Raw genomic sequence first — 18,807 nt, 5'->3', positions numbered from 1 at the left:
ACCCTGATCATTGGCGCTAATGACTCCAATCAGATAAGTTTATTCCTTTTCCAACAGTCATCCAAATTTGGATTTTTCTTTTCATTCTATAATTGTCGAAATCAGCGTGTCTCGTCACTAATAATCTTACTTTTCTAAAGCTTTGAGATAAATTTTATTCCAAACAAAAAAGAAGGAATGTCAAGGTATACTACCAAGATTCAAAGTTACATGATGCAAAATACGGCCATGAAAGGCGGCAGATAAAATAATAAGATGTGGGTATAAGAAAAATGGAATCAAAAACGGATCAGCAATGTCAGGAGAACATATGATTACGGTTAAAAGGGTTTGAAGGAAAACATACAGAGAGGAATCCTATAGTTAAGGATCAATTACAAGGACAAACAGTCTTTCAACCATTTCAAGGCAACGAAACAAGACAGAGAAGCCCCACCGTCGGCGAGAATGCCCAGTTAACCCTCTTGGTTTAAAACTAACAAAGTTTTCTTTGATTTTAAAGCAGGGGCAAAAACAACGTTTGTGTCAGGAGAAACCCGATGAAAAGAGAAAGAAGTCAGGCGTCCACCTGGAGAATGAGGACAAAGAATTAAAGAAATCAGGCGTCCACCTGGAGAATAAGGATGAAGAAGTTAAAAAGAAATCAGGCGTCCACTGGAGAATGAGGATAAAGAAAAGAAGAAGTCAGGCGTCCACCTGGAGAATGAGGATAAGAATTGAAGATCTGGAGAATGAGGATGAGAATTGAAGAAATCAGGCGTCCACCTGGAGAATGAGGATGAGAATTGAAGAAATCAGGCGTCCACCTGGATAATGAGGATGATAATTAAAGAAATCAGGCGTCCACCTGGAGAATGAGGATGAGAAAAGAAGAAGTCAGGCGTCCACCTGGAGAATGAGGATGAAGAATTAAAGAAGTCAGGCGTCCACCTGGAGAATGAGGATGAGAATTGAAGAAGTCAGGCGTCCACCTGGAGAATGAGGATGAAGAATTGAAGAAATCAGGCGTCCACCTGGAGAATGAGGGTAAGAATTAAAGAGGTCAGGCGTCCACCTGGAGAATGAGGATAAGAAAAGAAGAAGTCAGGCATCCACCTGGAGAATGAGGGTAAGAATTAAAGAAGTCAGGCGTCCACCTGGAGAATGAGGATAAGAAAAGAAGAAGTCAGGCATCCACCTGGAGAATGAGGGTAAGAATTAAAGAAGTCAGGCGTCCACCTGGAGAATGAGGATAAGAAAAGAAGAAGTCAGGCGTCCACCTGGAGAATGAGGATAAGAATTAAAGAAGTCAGGCGTCCACCTGGAGAATGAGGATGAAGAATTGAAGAAATCAGGCGTCCACCTGGAGAATGAGGATAAGAATTGAAGAAATCAGGCGTCCACCTGAAGAATGAGGATAAGAATTAAAGAAGTCAGACGTCCACCTGGAGAATAAGGATAAGAATTAAAGAAATTAGGCGTCCACCTGGAGAACAAGGATAAGAAAAGAAGAAATCAGGCGTCCACCTGGAGAATGAGGATGAGAATTAAAGAAGTCAGGCGTCCACTTGGAGAACGAGGAAAAAGAATCAAAGAAATCAGGCGTCCACCTGGAGAATGAGGACAAGAAAAGAAGAAGTCAGGCGTCCACCTAGAGAATGAGGACAAAGAATTGAAGAAATCAGGCGTCCACCTGGAGAATAAGGATGAAGAAGTTAAGAAGAAATCAGGCGTCCACCTGGAGAATGAGGATAAAGAAAAGAAGCAGTCAGGCGTCCACCTGGAGAACGAGGACAAAGAATTGAAGAAGTCAGGCGTCCACCTGGAGAATGAAGATGAATCCGCAGTCAGGCACCCACCTAGAGAACAAGGGAGTACAATTGAAGTGTTGAAATCAAAAACCCGCTCATATGAGAAAGGAGCACATTTAGAGTCAATAAAGCAGAGGAGTCCTACAAAGTCCCCAGCAGGAAACAACAAGAGTCCCAAATAGATAAAGAAATACGGGACACAACGAAAAGGAATACGGAATAAGCCAAATGCACAAGAGTGACCGAGGTATCAAGACAACAAGAAACGCAAGGGCATGATCTAGATAAGATTTTATAATTCATGTACCATAGTCTAGTTTAGCTTTTGTATTACTTTTGAAGTAAGGTATAATAAGGAGGTCAGCAAGCAGTAAAAACAGCATGAAGCAGCAGTAACATCACAGTCCCACGGTAGTCCCAGCTACCCAAAACTTCCCGAACTACATTGACCTGATTCCTTTATAGCCAAGGATATGTAGGAAACCTTTGAAGCAGAGGTTCGGTCAAATCTTTCAAAAAAAATGCTTCCCACAGAGTATTTGAACGGGCAAAAATCGCTCGTATCTGCTCACTTTATCTTTGCACGAAAACTCTTCGAGTTTCCGCACAAAGAGGGGCAGCTGTGAGCACGTGATTTTTGCCTTACGAAAAACTACTCCAAAATAAATCAAAAAAAAAATTAAATTTCTTTTACTGTGCAATTTTTGAATTTGCGTGATGTTTGTTAAATATTTGTCTTATATCCGTAAATGTTTACTTTGTCATAACAAAATGAAAATAAAAATAAAAATATATGTTGCATGCATATCTAGGATTTGATTATGCATTTAATAATTGATTCAAAAAATAAAATCACAAAAATATGTGTCTGTTCTAGTTTTAATATTTCAATGTGTGATTAATGTGTTGTCTATGTATTAATAGGTAATTTATCTTTGTAAGGGTAATTTTATTTTTTATAATTTTAATTAGGAATTTAACAATTAGGAATTTAATTAGAAAATAAAAGAATGGGAAATGATAAAAATGGACCTGGGCCAAAGATTTTTTTTAAACAAAAATCAGGCCCAAATACTCAAAGGACCTGGTCCATGTCAACCAGTCCCATACGGGACTCAAACGACGTCGCTTCTGGATTTTTAATCTGGGCCGTTGATTCATTGCAATCAAACGGTCCAGTTCAGCCCCTGCATAAATGAAACGACAACGTTTAGGGCAACTAGATCTGAACCGTTCGTCCATTTTGATCCCACGGTCTTAAAAACTCACCCAAACCCGATCCGTTTCAACCCCGGGTCGACCCCTTTCCTGAACTTAGACCAAACGACAACGTTTGGTTAAGTGGATTGATCTCAACCGTGCATCTTAATTGATCCAACGGATGAGATCAATCCACCCCACCCCTATATAAGGACCAAACCCCTACCTCGGCCCCTAACTTAACACCCCCCCCTCCTCTCACTGTTCATCATCGTTCCCAAACCAAACCCCTAACCCTAGCCGCCCTAGAATACCACCGCCTGAAACCCGGCGGCAACAACGCCGCCGGTCACCAAAATAACACCCTAGAACCCCCTGAACATCCTCTATCCAGATATGCTAGCCACTTGGCTCGAATCTTCCTGAAGGTTCTCGAATCTTCATTTGAAGATTCGAGCCGAGCTTAGATCTAAACCAAACAACCCCTAGTTAACACCATAGTACCCCCTAGCATGCCTCGTTATGGATCTGATGTTTGTTTGGCTCGAATCATTTCCGAGCTTCTCGAATCTTCTTTTGAAGATTCGGACCAAACAAGAACAAACTCAGATCTGTTCTAAACTGACACCAAATGACCCCTAGGCTACCCTCACCCTTGTGTCGTATTTGGTCCCCCTCGAATCTGACCAGAAATGGTTAAGTCCCAAATCGAACCTTCAAGAACCCTAGAAATACCAGACTTTTGGATTCTGCCCAAATTAAATAAAGATTGAGGTTTAATCGACCTTAGTCGAAGTATTTTCAGTGGAAAATACTTCGACTAAGGTCTGTTTGATTTCAAACAAAGTCCAAATCCGAGTTGAGTTCGAGTCCGATTAAAATTGAAAGATTCAGAGGTAATTTTTCTGTTTCTTATGAGTATTCTACGTGTATTCTATGTTTGTTTCATTAGTCTGTATAATTTTCATAGTTTTTTTTAGTCAATTCTGTTATACTATCTCATACTCGTCTATTTGATCAGAATTATACTATTGTTTCTGTTGTTTATGAGTGTTCATAATATGTGTAATCGACTCGATTAAGTTCGTCGATTAGTTGTTTTGTAAATTCTTATTGCCATTAATGTTGTTTGTAATACCCTGTTTATCTGTTTGGAATTGATTATTGTCATTGAACTCAGTCAATTAGTTCTTCCCAATTAATTGATTCTCGTTTCATAATTCAGAAAGTTTGTCAATGGTGTGTATATATTGTTTTCTGAACAGGGCATTGTCAGTATATTGACAATGCTCCTGTGTTTGTTTGATTTTAGTCTGATGGTGCAATGCAGTTGAATTCAGTATAATAGTGTTATGATGTTAGTTTTGAATTCAAGCTTACAAAGGTTGGTTAAATACAATTGTATTAGGAGGTTAATCCTAGGACTGGTTATAACTGTTAAAACAGACTTTAAAATCTGTTTTGCAACAGATTCTGATTTTAGTTTAAAGGCTGTAATTACAGAAGGATTTCATGTTTATTTTGGAATGAAACAGTAGGGTAATGTGATAGTGTGCTTTTAATGGAATGATGGTTGGCTATAATTTAAGATACTAATGGGGAACAAGGGATAATGGGGATGCTAAAAATCAGGATAAGAGCACTCAATAGGATTTAAAGTATTCGAAAGCAGTTTTAATGGAACTTTTCTGATTTTTAAAAAGAGGAAAGGGTCCAAGAAGCACTTAAAAAATAGGACCAGACCTGTATAAGTACAGGAAGCCATCATATTTTTGGAGGAGGGAGAAAAAATCAGATTTGAAGAGGAGAGCCTTTCAGAAGAAAAATAGGAAGAGAAAAATCTGATTTGAAAAGAAAAAGAAATCAGATTTTAACAGGAGCCTTTCAGGAAGAAAAAGAGAGTGTGAGATTGAGAGAAAAATCAGATTTAAAGATCAGTTTTCAGAGAGATACATTTGATAAAAACAGAAAGAAAGAAAGAGATAGAAATAGAATCAGAAACATAAATTTGAAAAGAAAACAGAAACAGAAAAAATCAGAAATAGGAATCCGAAACAGGAAGAAACTGAAAAATCTGGAAAAAAAAATGTTATCCTTCTAGAAATTGTCCGTTGTTTGTTTTGTGGATATTATTCAGTCTGAATTTGAAATCTTTCCCTCAAGTTTCTGTCACTGTTCATCTGGGTTAACGGGTCTTGTTCAGACTTGCTGTGTTATTGGTATATTCTGCTGGTTTTGTTACTGCTGCAACTGCTGAAAATTTACTTCTTCTACCTTCATTTCCAGGTACTTATCTCTTAAGTTCTATGTTGGAAAAAGATTCAGCATGACAAATCAATGAAGCTTGAATTGCAATTCTGTTTTCCATTTGTCCAAGTTCATTAGTTTAAATTTCATTTTTTGTTTCATGTTAGTTAACTAGTAGTGAATTCAATTTGGTAGCTATGAGTTAATTGTCTTATTTTAAAATTCATATAAAGCTTTGTAATAATGTTAGCCGTTCTGAAATCCCATTAGTTTAGTTATATTTGAACTGTCAAGGTAGGAAACTTGGCGTAAAGTTGGCCATTATTTAAATTTTATGGTATTGTTAGCTAGGTATAGCATAATATGGAAATATCAAGAAAAATATGCTATTAGTTTATTTTGTTAGTTAATTGTTGTTTAAGGCTAGATAATGATTGGTTGCATTTTATTCATATATGGTGTAATAGTGATTATGGTTAACATCAATAGTCGGAAGTTGCATTAGTATCCTTCACTATGTTCGCAAACGTCAAAATATGGCGAATAATGTTGTATGCAATACCACTTTATTAAGTCAATTAGGTAGATTTGTTCTTTTTTTAAAAAAATAACAAATGGCCTAGGAATGTTATAATGTGAAAGTTAGTAACAATGGTTCACATAAATTAAGAATCCAATCGGTTCGACGATTATATACATCTTACGTTTAACCATAAGCAGAATTAACAAAATAATTAGGTCTATTAGATTAAAAGCAAGTATATGAGAATAAGATGAGATATACAAATTGCAATACTTTATATCAATGACAATTAGAAATAGAATTTGCACTAAATAAATAATGAAAAATTGTTCAAAAATACTTCTTCCCTTCATAAATCATTTTTGTTAGTTTCATATACAATTCATTCTTTGGCATATATATGTTGTATTTGCCAAAATCATATTTTTATTCTTTCTTTGAATTTGAATAGTTGGGTTGAATATAATTTATATCCGGAAATTATAATCGACGGGCAACATTTAATAAATTGTGAATTTCTTTTAAAAGAATTCAAAGACATCCCTTAAATATGAATTTCTCAGTATTCTCATATAAAATGTGTAGATATAACAAACAATTTGTGAAAATTCATAATACCATTAAGAATATTTGGTGTAATTAGGGATACGTTCGCGTAACCTGATTATACCGATAAAAGCAATTCGAATTATGCGTACGCGCAATTTCGAGCGAATATTTAATATAAGGGATTTCTTCGAGGATGTCAAAATAGTTTCATATAACCCGAGACGTGCAGTTCATTGTCTAAATATAAGGGTGATGACGTTCATAAATTTTATTTTAAATCACGCACATATGAATTTGTAATAAAGGAAATAATATGGTCAAATTTTATTGTGTACACGTACGCATGGCACAATTCCCGATAATTATAAAAGGTATATAATACGAATATATGTACGCGTAATTTGTTTATATATTTGTAAACAATAAGTAAAAGCGGTAGTAAAATCATGCAATAAAAACATATTTAATAAAAATCAAGATAATTAAGCCAATAATAAAAACAGTTAAGCGACCGTGCTAGAACCACGGAATTCGGAAATGCCTAACACCTTCTTCCGGATTAACAGAATTCCTTACTCAGGATTTCTGGTTCGCAGAATAACAAACAGAGTCATATTCTCCTCGATTCAGGGATTAAAACCGGTGACTTGGGACGCCTTAAAATTCCCAGGTGGCGACTCTGAAATAATTAAATAAATCTCGTTTCGACTGTCCTTCAATTGGAGAAAACTCCCCCACGCGCCCCGCGGGCGCGGTAAAAAGGAGGTGCGACAGCTACTTGCTTCCCCTTTCATAACCGACCAACTTTTGTCGCCAATTTTTAATAATATTTATTTATATTTAATAAAATATTTTAAATAATAATATAATTATTAAAACGTTATAACTGGGTCCCACTTTAGTGACCAAAGTTGGTCGCTAATTTCAATATTTGTTTGACCAAGCAAGTCTGACCAGCCCGATCAATATGTTGACCACTTTACCGACCAAAAAGCAACCAACCTTGGGCGGTAAATTATTTAAAATAATTATTTAATAATTTTCTCCACATTAGCGACCAACTTTGGTCGCTTTTTTTGATCGACCAACTTTAGTCACAAATTTTTGATCAGTAATTCACATATTTCTAGTAGTGAATAATTAGTTGAGATATTTTAGATTTTTTGAATTTTAAATTATGTGAATTTATTGTTCCTAAGTGGATATTAAAGTCTTGTTATGCTTAATAAAATTATTGAGAAACATTTTCAATCAATATTTTTAACATTGTTGTTGCCCCATCTTTTAAAAACCAACAGTGGTATCAGAGCGTCATTGATCTTACGGGATCTGTGAGTTCTTCCAAAGAACTATTTTCAAATTATTTTTAACCAATATCAAATTTTAAACCCATTTTCAAACATGGCAAGCAGTAGTCTCTCTTTGAATGCTTCACAAACTTTCACTGGCGAAAACTATCGGATTTGCTCAGTGAAAATAAAATCATATCTTAAAACCTATGATTTATTGAATGTTGTAATGGAAGAACAATCCTTACGAGCAATCCTTGAAATCCTATCATTGTCCAGAATCAAATACTTTCAGAAGAGATTTCAGATAAGACAAGGTCACTAAAGGTGTTTTTTATGCACAAAACCATAAGACGAAAAAGAACTGCACTACCAAAGTGTGCAATTTCAGCGATGCTCGAACCAATCCTCAAGCACAAACAACAGAAGCAAGAATTGAGGAGGAGCAATTTTTGAAATTGCAGTAACTGAAGCAAAGGAGGAGTGTTGCAATTTTGTTGCTTTCAGTAACGTTTTTAGCAGAATAAGTTACTTATTTTTAGGATGAATTTCAATTTTAAATTTCTGTTAGGTTGTTTAAGTTAGTGGAGATATTTTAGGTTTAATTTTAAATTATGTGAATTTTTTGTTCCTAATTATTTATTTAAAGCCTTGTTATGCTTAATAAAATTATTGAAAGACTTTTTCAATCAAACACTTTTAATATTTTGCTGCCACATTTTTTAAAAAGCCAAAAGGGACTGGTAACTTCGGTAGAGTATAGCTAGGAGCTTCCAAAATCTTTCTAGCTGAATGTCAAGCCTTAAGGAACATTCGCCACAGAAACCATGTGAAGGTTCTAAGTGTATGCTTGAGTTCTGATTTCCAAGGGAACGAATAACGATTTCAAGGCTCGTATATACCAATTTATGCCAAATGGGATCTTGGATCAGGGGCTTCATCCTGAACAAGGACAATGTCGATATTCGTCAAAGAATAAACATCGCAGTAGATGTTGCTTCTGCTTTACATTATCTTCACTACCAGTGTCCAACCGCGGTAATTCATTACAAAAGCTCTAAAATCTTTAAAATTGAAGTGTTTAGTTTAAGCTGGCTTTATCACTCCTAAATGAGAAGCTTTATTTGATTAGTTGTCAGTCTTTCTAAGTGGAAGGAAAAATAACATCAGTTGCATCAAGCTCTTTGGGCGACCACCTATCGATTTGAATTTTCTTCCTCAGCCAAAGGCCGAATCTAGCTAAAAACGGAAAGAAGAGATCAAGGAGATGGAACTAGACGAGCAGTCGAGCACTTGTTTATAAGTATCTAACTTTCGATCAGATTTTTTTCAAAAATGAGGGAGAATGATTTTTAAGTAGATATATATATTACATCCCAAAGGGGCTATAATTGGAGATATCATTATTTCTAGTAAAAAAGTTCCTATAAAAATGGAAAATGCTCAGCCTTTGAGTGCAGTTTGAACTATTGATTTATGTAATTAAAAATAACCACATAATAAAGAACTTAACTTATTATTCAGTCCATGCTTTCTCTCATTCTTTTTTTTTTTTTTTTCTATCAACAAGGACATGCCAACAATTATCGAGGGCGCATTTGCACAAAAATAGTGTAATAAATAAGTTGGTGAAAAAGAAGATGAAGGAAAACCTATATAACATCTTAATAACTGAATTTCACCCAAAAGTGAGAGAAGTCATTTTTTCCCTTTTAAAAGCACCTGAAATAATGAATTATTTTGTCAAAAATAAAATATTTTCCGTCATACCAGACACCCTAAGGACCAGCTTTAAAGATACCTCCTTACAATGGTGCTGCAACACCTTCACCAAATTTACTCTCAACTATGCAGACCTTAATTGGGAACACAGTATTGTAATAGTACAACCACAGTACCAAAAAAGCATAAACCGGAAATCATGACAACCAGAAAACTACAACTCGTAAGGGCTACGGCCATTTTTGGATTCTTTGTGGCACCCTGGTATAGTTGGTGAAGGAAATACTGAACATAATGCAGCAATTTTGACGTCGGTGGGATTTTTAGTCACTTGGCAACATAACAGACTATCCAAATTGAAAAACAAACTTTTCCACATTCATCAAGAAACAAAAAGAATTTCCTGTGTCAAAGGAATTGATGAAACAAAATTCTACAGTAGGACAACATCTATTCTTTGTCAACAAATGATGACTCTGCAAGGTCAATGGCACGGGCAAGAGCAGCAGCTTTATTTTCACATTCCCTTTGCTCATCAGCAGGGTCACTATCAGCCACTATACCTGCCCCAGATTGGAGATGAGCAATCCAGTCTCGGCGCTTATTGGCATCTTTGTATGAGTACATGGTGTCATAACGTGTTCCAGTTGGAAATACAATGGTTCTCAGAGCCAAGGCAATGTCCATTTCACCGGTAAAGGAAATGCCTCCAAATCCACCACTGTAAGGTCCACGCCTCGTGACTTCCAACTGATCAATTAGCTCCATCGCTTTCACCTAAATAAAGCAAGAGGAATGAAGTATTTATTGCCCCTTCCGAGAAACACAAAGAAATTGAAAATTATCACAGCTATATATTCCTTCATGAAACGCCTCAAACCACATCAATAATTCTTGCAAGTTCCAGCTCAGGGACCTTTAACACATATAACCTTACCGATATTAGCCTCAGCCCTCTGCACCCCCACCCCACTGTCTCGCTTGGTTTTTCTTTACTCTAGCACAGTAATTGGTGGTTCATTTGTTAATACTTGGTAAGAGATGAGATGAATAAACTTTCTATTCAGTTATCAACATTTCCAACAACTGATCAAATTCGGAAGAAGTGGCAACAAAGACTAGGGCCATCAGCTTATCCAGTTCCCATTATTTATAACATTTGGCGGCAGAAAGTACCCAGAACTCAAATAACCAAGACACTCATTTTTAAAATTATTACTCCCTACGTTCCAGTTTGTGACATTATTTCCTTATTAGTCTGTTCCAAAAGAATAATATATATTTATATTCGGAAACAATTGACGTTTAACTTTCCATTTTTTCCTAAATGAGAAGCTTTTAATAGCCCAAGACCAAATTCAAAAGTCTTTCTTTCTTAAAATCCGTGTCAAGTCAAGCTATGTCACAAAAATTGAAAGGAGGGAGTATTATTTTAAAAAGTAAAAGATGATTGAAGAACCTTAGGTGCTCCACTAACGGTTCCAACAGGAAGCGCAGCACGCAGAGCATCCCAGCTACTCAAATGGTCGAGTAGTTCTCCAGTAACCTGCATATTTTGGACAAGAGCAAACTCGTAACAAGCCAGACAAATCATTAAATTTCACAAAATTCAAGTCTACCGGCGCTTCTGTAACCACTGAAATATGGATTAAAGAAAGCAAAGTTTTGTTGTACTCGGGGAAAAGACCTTGATGCAAGTAACTTGAAAATGTTCAATCCCATGTAAAGGAATAGCTATAATTAAACACAAATTCATCTGAGAAGAACTCACCGTGGAGCTGATGTGCATGACATGGGAATACCGTTCAACGTTCATTAGTTTCTCAACTTTCACTGAACCAGGTTTTGAGACCTGAATTAAGAACCAAAATTAATAAAATAAGATTGAAGTGAAAGACAACTTCAATAATATGCTACAATGATTCTAACATGAGAAGTAACCAAACAAATAAAATTGAGTAGGAACCTAGCAATTCAAACAAATAGAAGCTCAGCGAGCACCAATGCCTTGTGGTGCGGCCCTTTCCCGGACCCTACATGAATGCGGGATGCCTTGTGCACCGGGCTACCCTAGTGAGCACCAATGCCAGGGCCTAAAAGGAGGATGAATTGCATACTACACTGTACCAATTATTGATTTAAAATTTGATAACAGTACACCAAGAGGAGAATTGATTGTCAAAATGTTAGCATCTGAAAGCCATATAGAATCTTGACTCTGCATCCAACTAGCAAGATCTATATTAATTCCCTGTAGTTTTTAATGCATATCTCGGCATTTGATTAGGCATGTTATGATTATGCATCAGAGTTTTAACTAGTTGTATGGACAGGCAGAAGCAAGCTCAATATAGGATCGGAAAGGAAGATACAACATCAGAGAATTCCATAAGCAAATGCATGCTAGAGTAAAAAGACGATTAACTTCTTAGTTTTAACACTATTTGATCCAAAACAAGAACAAAATCGTTCCATGACAGAGAATGAGACGTTACACGCATAATGACAGCCATAAGTCCTTAACATATATAATAAAGGTCAATGTAGCCGGAGGAAGCTGGAAGATAAATAAAAAGGAAAATTAGGAGTGTTAACCTTTCCAACATCATTTCTTCCCAAGTCAACCAGCATTATGTGCTCTGCACACTGTTTCTCGTCATGCAAAAGTTGATTTTCCAACATATAATCTTCCTCAGGTGTCTTACCTCTCCTAATAGTCCCTGCTAGGGGTCGATTAGTAACTGTTTTCTGACAAAGAAAAAAGAGGGGATAATATTAAGACTATTAAGAAAGCTGTTAATGCTAGACAAATGAGAGATGGAATTTGGGGGTGAAATCAACTCAAACCCAGAAAATAGAATTAGAATGCAATCTGCAAAGTAGAATGGAAAACATCAGAGTTGATTTACCTTCTTAACTCGAGTAAGAATTTCTGGACTAGAAGCAACAAGAATACAACCCCTAGCCTGATCAAAAGATATTCTTCATGAGAGACCTAGGAAAAGAAATTAGAATTTGAAGAGTCAATGTTTCAAAGAAAGCAGGCACACCTGTAGATAAGTCATATAAGGACTTGGATTTACGATTCTTAGTGCTCTGTATACTTCAAATGGATCCGCAAACGTTCGTCTTTCAAAACGTTGGCTAAGAACAATTTGGAAAATGTCCCCAGCCAAGATATGCTCCTTGGCATTCAAAACAGCCTTCTGGTAGTCTTCGCGTGTCATGGTCGACTTTTTCAATGAAGTACCAAATTGGCTAGTGTGAAGTTTTATCGACCCTGAAGCCAACCTAGGACTAAAATAAGAAACCAGTACAACCAAATGAATGAGAGAAAAGGAGCAGAAATAAGGTAATTATTTTTGGAAGAAAAAGTGAAATAACTTACGGGATAATATCATGTACTCTAGACATCAATGCTTCTAATCTGGTCATACCATCATTGTAGGCCTCCTCTACTGAAGAAAACTGATCTAACCGCACCCAATGTATGACAAATGCTTTCTGGTATAAAGAAGAAAATCAGATAAAGGACCATAATACCATATACAGCGAATAAAACACCTTATCAACTGCAAATATTGGTCGCTAAGAACTAATTCATACTGAGTTTTATTTAATTAATAAACCAGATGCATTTTGACACAAAACTTGATGATTCAGAAACACTAGCTATTAGAGTTGACCACAGAAGTAGTCAAACCAGAAAAAGTCAATGAGAAGTAAAGAGAACAGTCCATGGTCAATGGTTGAATGTCTGACGAATTTGAAGAAATCGATCCCAATTACAAAAAGTGAAATCAAAGTGCTCTTATTGAGGTACTTCAACGAGAGGTCAAGTGTATGTTCGTGAATCAGATGGGCCCTAGAACAAAATAGGATAATCTGGAAAGCAAGATATAATGAAGGTTTATCGAGGACTGAAAATAAAATTACCTTCTCCACATGATCAAACACAATTACATCATCATAAAGACCTAGATGAAGATCAGGAAGGTTCCTATCATCCATAGGAGCATTTGAAAAAGGTATCTTCTTTTTCTCTACATAACGCACTGTATCATATGAAAAGTAACCAACCCAACCTCCTGCAAAGGAAAAAACGCAGCATTAGGTATGGTAAACTTTCACTCTCTTCCCACATGAAATCTGTGTATAGAGGTATCAATTATCATGTACTGACATCTAAAACTGTGGCCTAGTCTTATTCAACACATTATCTCTATTCATCTTCCCTCTTTCTGACTTTCTGTTGGCATGGATCCTTACTTTATTTTAGATAAATTCTCAGTATATTCAAGTATAGGTAACTACATACTCTTTCAATTATTACAATCTCCTTGTATTGGTTGTATAAATCAATACGACAGTTTTCTCCCTCTCTCTTTCTCTTTCATTCTCCTACTATAAACTAGATTTGCTAATAGATTATTCTTTATATGTATATTTCAGATGTCTTTTTGTTTCATGTTGTGGGAAATCAAAGCATTTAAATGTCTCTAGAATTACTGTGTCACAATAAAAGATAAACAAATCATTTCTATTTTTTATAGATTGCATCATTTCCTTATTTAAGTGACTCAACTTTTTCCCTTTTTCGTTGTACAATAATTGTATTACTTCTTCGTCATTGATGCAGGGAGAAAAAACCATTGCATTGCATACGTGAAAAGTATCAGGTGCAATGCATGGGCTAACTTCCAGTTATACACCGAAAAAAGCAAAAATAACATATCTGATTATGATTAAAACTGCAGCCTGCATGCCATCCATTAGACACAAATCAAGAAATTTAATTTGAAGGATATTGCTTAGTATGATAAGCCACAAAAACTGAAAGCTGGGATAACAAAGACAGTTAAATAAGCATATCTGTGCTGTCAGAATAACAGATTTAGAATTGGACCGAATTAAACAACAAAACGTCAGAGCAGCTTGGCAGAAATTATTCAAATTGTCGAACAATTTAACATTATGATTTGCCATTCACATGAGGCAGGTAATTGACATTGAACTGCAAGTGCTTCTTTGCACAGTACACCAAGCTAGATTAGTATTCGTACTAATAAAATCAAGCAGTTGAAGTATAATTTATTACCACAAAATGCCTCAGGAAGCTCATCTATACATTGAGGTTTCCATCTTTCCATAATCCTACGAGGAACGATCATTGGATCTTCCACAAATTCTTCTGTCCGCCTTCCTTCATGGTGATCCATAATTGTCACCATGTTCTCTTTTGCAACAATTTCCATTGTCGGCTGAGCCCCTATCACACTATATCGCCCCTAGCATAATTAACTCATCAATAAACATAGCAAACTGTAACCAACGAAGCAAGTAACTTCTGTTATATTCAGAATTGTGCCGGTGCAGGCATGTAATTAGCACAAAAAATCAGTCATTCCCCATGTGGTCTTTGAGAATATAAGTACTCCCTTCTTCCAAGGAGGATGCCATTATCTTTATTTGGGTCCAAAGCAGTTTTTCTTTGGATGATCTGTGACTGAAACAATTTAAACTATTTTCAGCTATAAAAGCTGTGAGTTTTAGTATTTTACGTGGTTTTTGAATATATGAAAAATGAATTTCATTCAAACCCATCATTCTTTTCAAGACAGAGTTCCATTGGCTATTCCAGTTTCAATCAAGTAACTAAACAGAGGTAGAACAAGGAGCTTACAACATTAGAAACTTTCAAACCAGGCTCCACAGACTCGAACAAGAAGCTTGGTGCTTCCCTATCATCTTCCTTCACCAGACAGCGGTAAGCGAGGACCGGAGTTAAGTGGTCAGAGAATATAGACCTGTAAAGAGGGATCAAATTCCCATGCTTGGCAGCTTCCTTGAACTTCACTGAATTGTCCACTGCACAAACTAAACCATCTCAAACCCAGAAAGCAGCCAAAAGTTACCTTCATGAAATTAATGTCAAGCGAATTAAATTAGTGATAGGTATACTCTTTTTTTATTAAGAAACTTGCACCATTTCACGATTTGTGCGCGTCAACCTTGCGAAGGGGCCATGCTAATCTATTTACAGCAGTGCATACAACTGCTGTCCTTGACCCGACCTGTATATATTGCTGAATTTGTTTATTCAACTCCTAAATGGGGGGGGGGGGGGGGTAGTCAACCATGAGGTAAGCTCCTTTCCAGGCTCATATGCGGAAGGTGACATGGTATTCTATGCATTCAATGACAAGTTCGAGTTGACTCTGACATAGGAGTAATGAATGCAATAGCAATCTGCACCCACTGACTTAAAATACTGATCTGCCTCTGAACTAAATGGACAGAGATAGTATAATGGGTTATATTCGAATCTATACGGGAAGTTGAAAGTTTTTCAAAAAGTAAATATTAACAAAAGTTTGAGTCCATTTCCACAAAGAAGAAATGAAGGCAGCACAACTTTACATTCACAACTTAAAATTCTGATACTGGGTGCTTGACTTAGATATATACACACACACACATATAAGTGTATAGGTACAAATGCATTCATATATATTCATATATATATATATATATATGTAAATAGAGAGACATAGTAAGTTTTGGAAATTATATGTATGTGCTAAGTTGAAGTCTATGGTCACAGAGAAGCAGTGAACACAATGGACTCAGACGGCAGACCACTCACTTAAAAAAATTCATCCATCTCTAAATTAAATAGGCATAGAGGTTACTGATGAAGGTGGCGAACTAACATATAATTCAAATTTTGGAATACATATTTTAATACTAAATATATAGCTGAGTAACCATGCATTGGAACTCTGAACTCAATGAATTAAAATTCTAGAACCATCTCTGAATTAAAAAGGAATGGACAGTACCAAATTAAGGTGATGAAACTTAATATATAGTTGAGATTTTGAAATACACACACACACACCCCAATGCCAGGGGCAGAGCTAGGGCATGGAAGTTCGCATAAGGCCAGTTTTTTTATGTATAAACATCAAATGTTTAATCTCCTTGGCTTCTTTGTGTGTTTACTTTATTTTGAATTTTTTGAATCCCCTTAGCGAAAATTCTGTCTCCACTACTGATGAGTGCTAAGTATATAGTTGAGTAACCAATGCACTAGAATTCTGAACCCACTAACTTAAAATTTTGGATCCATCTCTGAATTAAACAGGCATACAGGGCACCAAATGAAAGTGGCGAAACCAACTATATATTCTTCTGAGATCCTCTTTGTTTTTAAGTCTGTCACAAAAAGAATAACACCTTTGTATATTTAAAAATAATTCAACTGTAAACTTTTCATTTTAACTTTAACAAGATTGATGTATAGCCATACAAATGTCTATGACATGTTTTAGACCGCAAGTTTCAAAGACTGAAACAGCCTCACATAAATTATATATTAATGTTAAATATACAGCTGAATAACCAATGCAGTGGAACTCTGAATCAGATAACTTTAAATTGTGGATTCGACTCTGAATACTAAATCGACAGTGAGCATTACCAAATGAAGGAGGAGGAGAAACGGCGGAGCATTTGAGAATCCGGACTCGGGAAGCAGCAGCTACAGGGGAGCTGGAGAAAGAGAGGGAAGTGGCTGTTGAAGCGGCAGAGTGACCGGTAAAAATGGAGGAGCGGTGGCCGGAGACGGTGGGAACCGGCCGGTGAGATAGGGCTAGGGTTTTCATGACTTGTTACAGCATTTGTTTGAGCTTTTTGAAAAAAAATGGAGAGTGGAGAATGGAGAATAATGGATGCTGATTTTTATGATTGTGTTTAGTTGTTTGTTAGAACAGTGAAATGTTTGCAGAAAGGGGTCGGGGGTTTTTTGGTAGGCCTTAGTTACTAGGTTTTAGGTACAAGAACCTAATATATGGTGAATTAAATATCATATTTTTTTTAAAATGAAAATAAATGACCTATTACTTGATTAAGGAATAGTCCGCTCAACATTAAATACAAGTATTCACGTGAAAAATATCAGAAATAGCCTGATGTATAATTGACAATTGAAAATTAGTCATAGTTTGAAAAATAATCGAAATTTTATTATTTTTATGTAAAAATAAAATATGAATAATAATATCTTTAAAATCCAAAAATATTCTAGCATAGGCATATGAGATTCCATAGTAATAAGTTGGAATTGATAACGTGGTGCAGTTCCAACGTAATATACTGGAAGTTTATATGCATAAGTTCCATAAATCAGCATATTATGTTGGAGCTTTTCGTATTTCAGCTTGAATATTTTTGTTCAGATTTTATCTCCAATTTAAATAGTAGTAGTTACTTTTCAATAACTTTATATATACTAGCTATTTTTTTAATAACCACCGGTAAAAATAACTATGCCATGTTATTTTGACAGAACTCGCCAATAGTGACAATAACCATTAGACAATAACAAAGTCGGATTTAGGATTGAACCTTATGAGACTGTGTCTCGGCTGGAGTTCCTAATCCATCATAATTTATTTTTTATTTTTTTTTTAATCCAAAGCAAAATTTTATTTCCTTTTTGTAAAGCAAGAACATGAGTGGAAGGGGGCATTCACCTTACCTTCCAATGATAATTTATTTGATTTATTAGGTTCGAGATTTATTCTTTGTACTTATTGGTAAAAAATTTAACATCAGAGACGGAGGGGTGTTTATTGGGCGGATCGGGCGGATAATTATTATTAATGTTTCAGCTTAACGGTTATCGAATTATAAATGTAGTAATTTGTTAGTCATCCAATAAGATAACGGACGGATTTGTATCGAATTAACAATTATCGGGCGGCTTATCGGCTAAACTAAATAGAATTTGTTTGAACAATCATTCAAGCAATACCAAATTTTCAATACCATCTAAGATCTAACCAAACGGTATTTTTAAATTAAGGAGTCTTGAAGACTACTAAAATTGTCAAACACGTATTAACCAAAAATTTTATACCATGAAGACTATTCATACAAACATATATGTATTAATCATTGAGATTTCGATTTTTCGACTTCTCAGTTCTCAGTTCAAGATAGAGACTAGATTGACGAGTTCTCTGTCTTTGGTTGCTGCAGACAATTGAGAATTAGAAAATAGAAATTAGGGATTTAGCCATTTAAGGTTTCAATAGCACTTTATATACATAGGGATAAAAGTGTAAATATAAAAATTCTTAACGAGTTAACGGTTTACCCGATAAGAAATTGAGTAATTCGCCCCAAATCGTTAAGCCGTTAATTATAAAATACCAATCCGTTCACCATCCATTACTCCGATAATCCGATACCAATAAACCATCGGTTCGATTCGTTTAACGATTTCGGTTCGGTTTTAAACCGTCGTAGCCGCCTTACAGGAAGCATATACTGGCACACTTATGTTATTATCATTTTCGAGACTTTATTTGTTAAAACCACCAACCTCTAACAAAATTAAGGAGCAACAAAAATCAGTGAGCTAGAACTTATTTGTTAGTCGGATTGACATTACATAATCAAACCATCTGATACATCGCGT

At 35.7% G+C, this 18,807-nt stretch overlaps 1 protein-coding gene across 3 annotated transcripts; it reads right to left on the bottom strand.

Annotated features, from left to right (window-relative positions):
* Window positions 1–9,676: 9,676 nt before the first annotated feature.
* Window positions 9,677–17,139, bottom strand: LOC104248158 (anthranilate synthase alpha subunit 2, chloroplastic-like). 3 transcript variants are annotated; one of them, XM_009804363.2, is made up of 11 exons: window positions 16,804–17,139; window positions 15,004–15,188; window positions 14,419–14,608; window positions 13,257–13,408; window positions 12,709–12,824; window positions 12,371–12,617; window positions 12,230–12,286; window positions 11,916–12,068; window positions 11,092–11,172; window positions 10,780–10,866; window positions 9,677–10,097 (listed from the first exon to the last, which is right to left on the bottom strand). In XM_009804363.2, the coding sequence occupies exons 1-11, from the start codon at window positions 16,985–16,987 to the stop codon at window positions 9,771–9,773; spliced, it is 1,779 nt and encodes a 592-aa protein (XP_009802665.1). In that variant the 5' UTR covers window positions 16,988–17,139; the 3' UTR covers window positions 9,677–9,770. The 3 variants fall into 3 exon arrangements, with proteins under 3 accessions (XP_009802665.1, XP_009802664.1, XP_009802666.1); XM_009804362.2 differs by having other exon boundaries at window positions 15,004–15,197; window positions 16,804–17,105; XM_009804364.2 differs by lacking the exon at window positions 16,804–17,139 and having other exon boundaries at window positions 14,419–14,597; window positions 15,004–15,094.
* Window positions 17,140–18,807: the final 1,668 nt, after the last annotated feature.

The sequence above is a fragment of the Nicotiana sylvestris genome, chromosome 2 (assembly GCF_000393655.2).
Source record: "Nicotiana sylvestris chromosome 2, ASM39365v2, whole genome shotgun sequence".
Lineage (NCBI taxonomy): Eukaryota > Viridiplantae > Streptophyta > Magnoliopsida > Solanales > Solanaceae > Nicotiana > Nicotiana sylvestris.
The sequence above is the reverse complement of the archived record's forward strand: the minus strand, read 5'-3'. Positions and strand labels throughout refer to the sequence as shown.

Coding starts and splice junctions, on each gene's coding strand:
- LOC104248158 (XM_009804362.2), bottom strand. CDS start 16,987: ATGAAAACCCTAGCCCTATCTCACCGGCCGGTTCCCACCGTCTCCGGC. Junction 13,409..14,418: donor GCTTCCTGAGGCATTTTGTG/GTAATAAATTAT, acceptor TTTCCTTTGCAG/GAGGTTGGGTTGGTTACTTT. Junction 12,069..12,229: donor TTCTTACTCGAGTTAAGAAG/GTAAATCAACTC, acceptor TTTCTTTGTCAG/AAAACAGTTACTAATCGACC.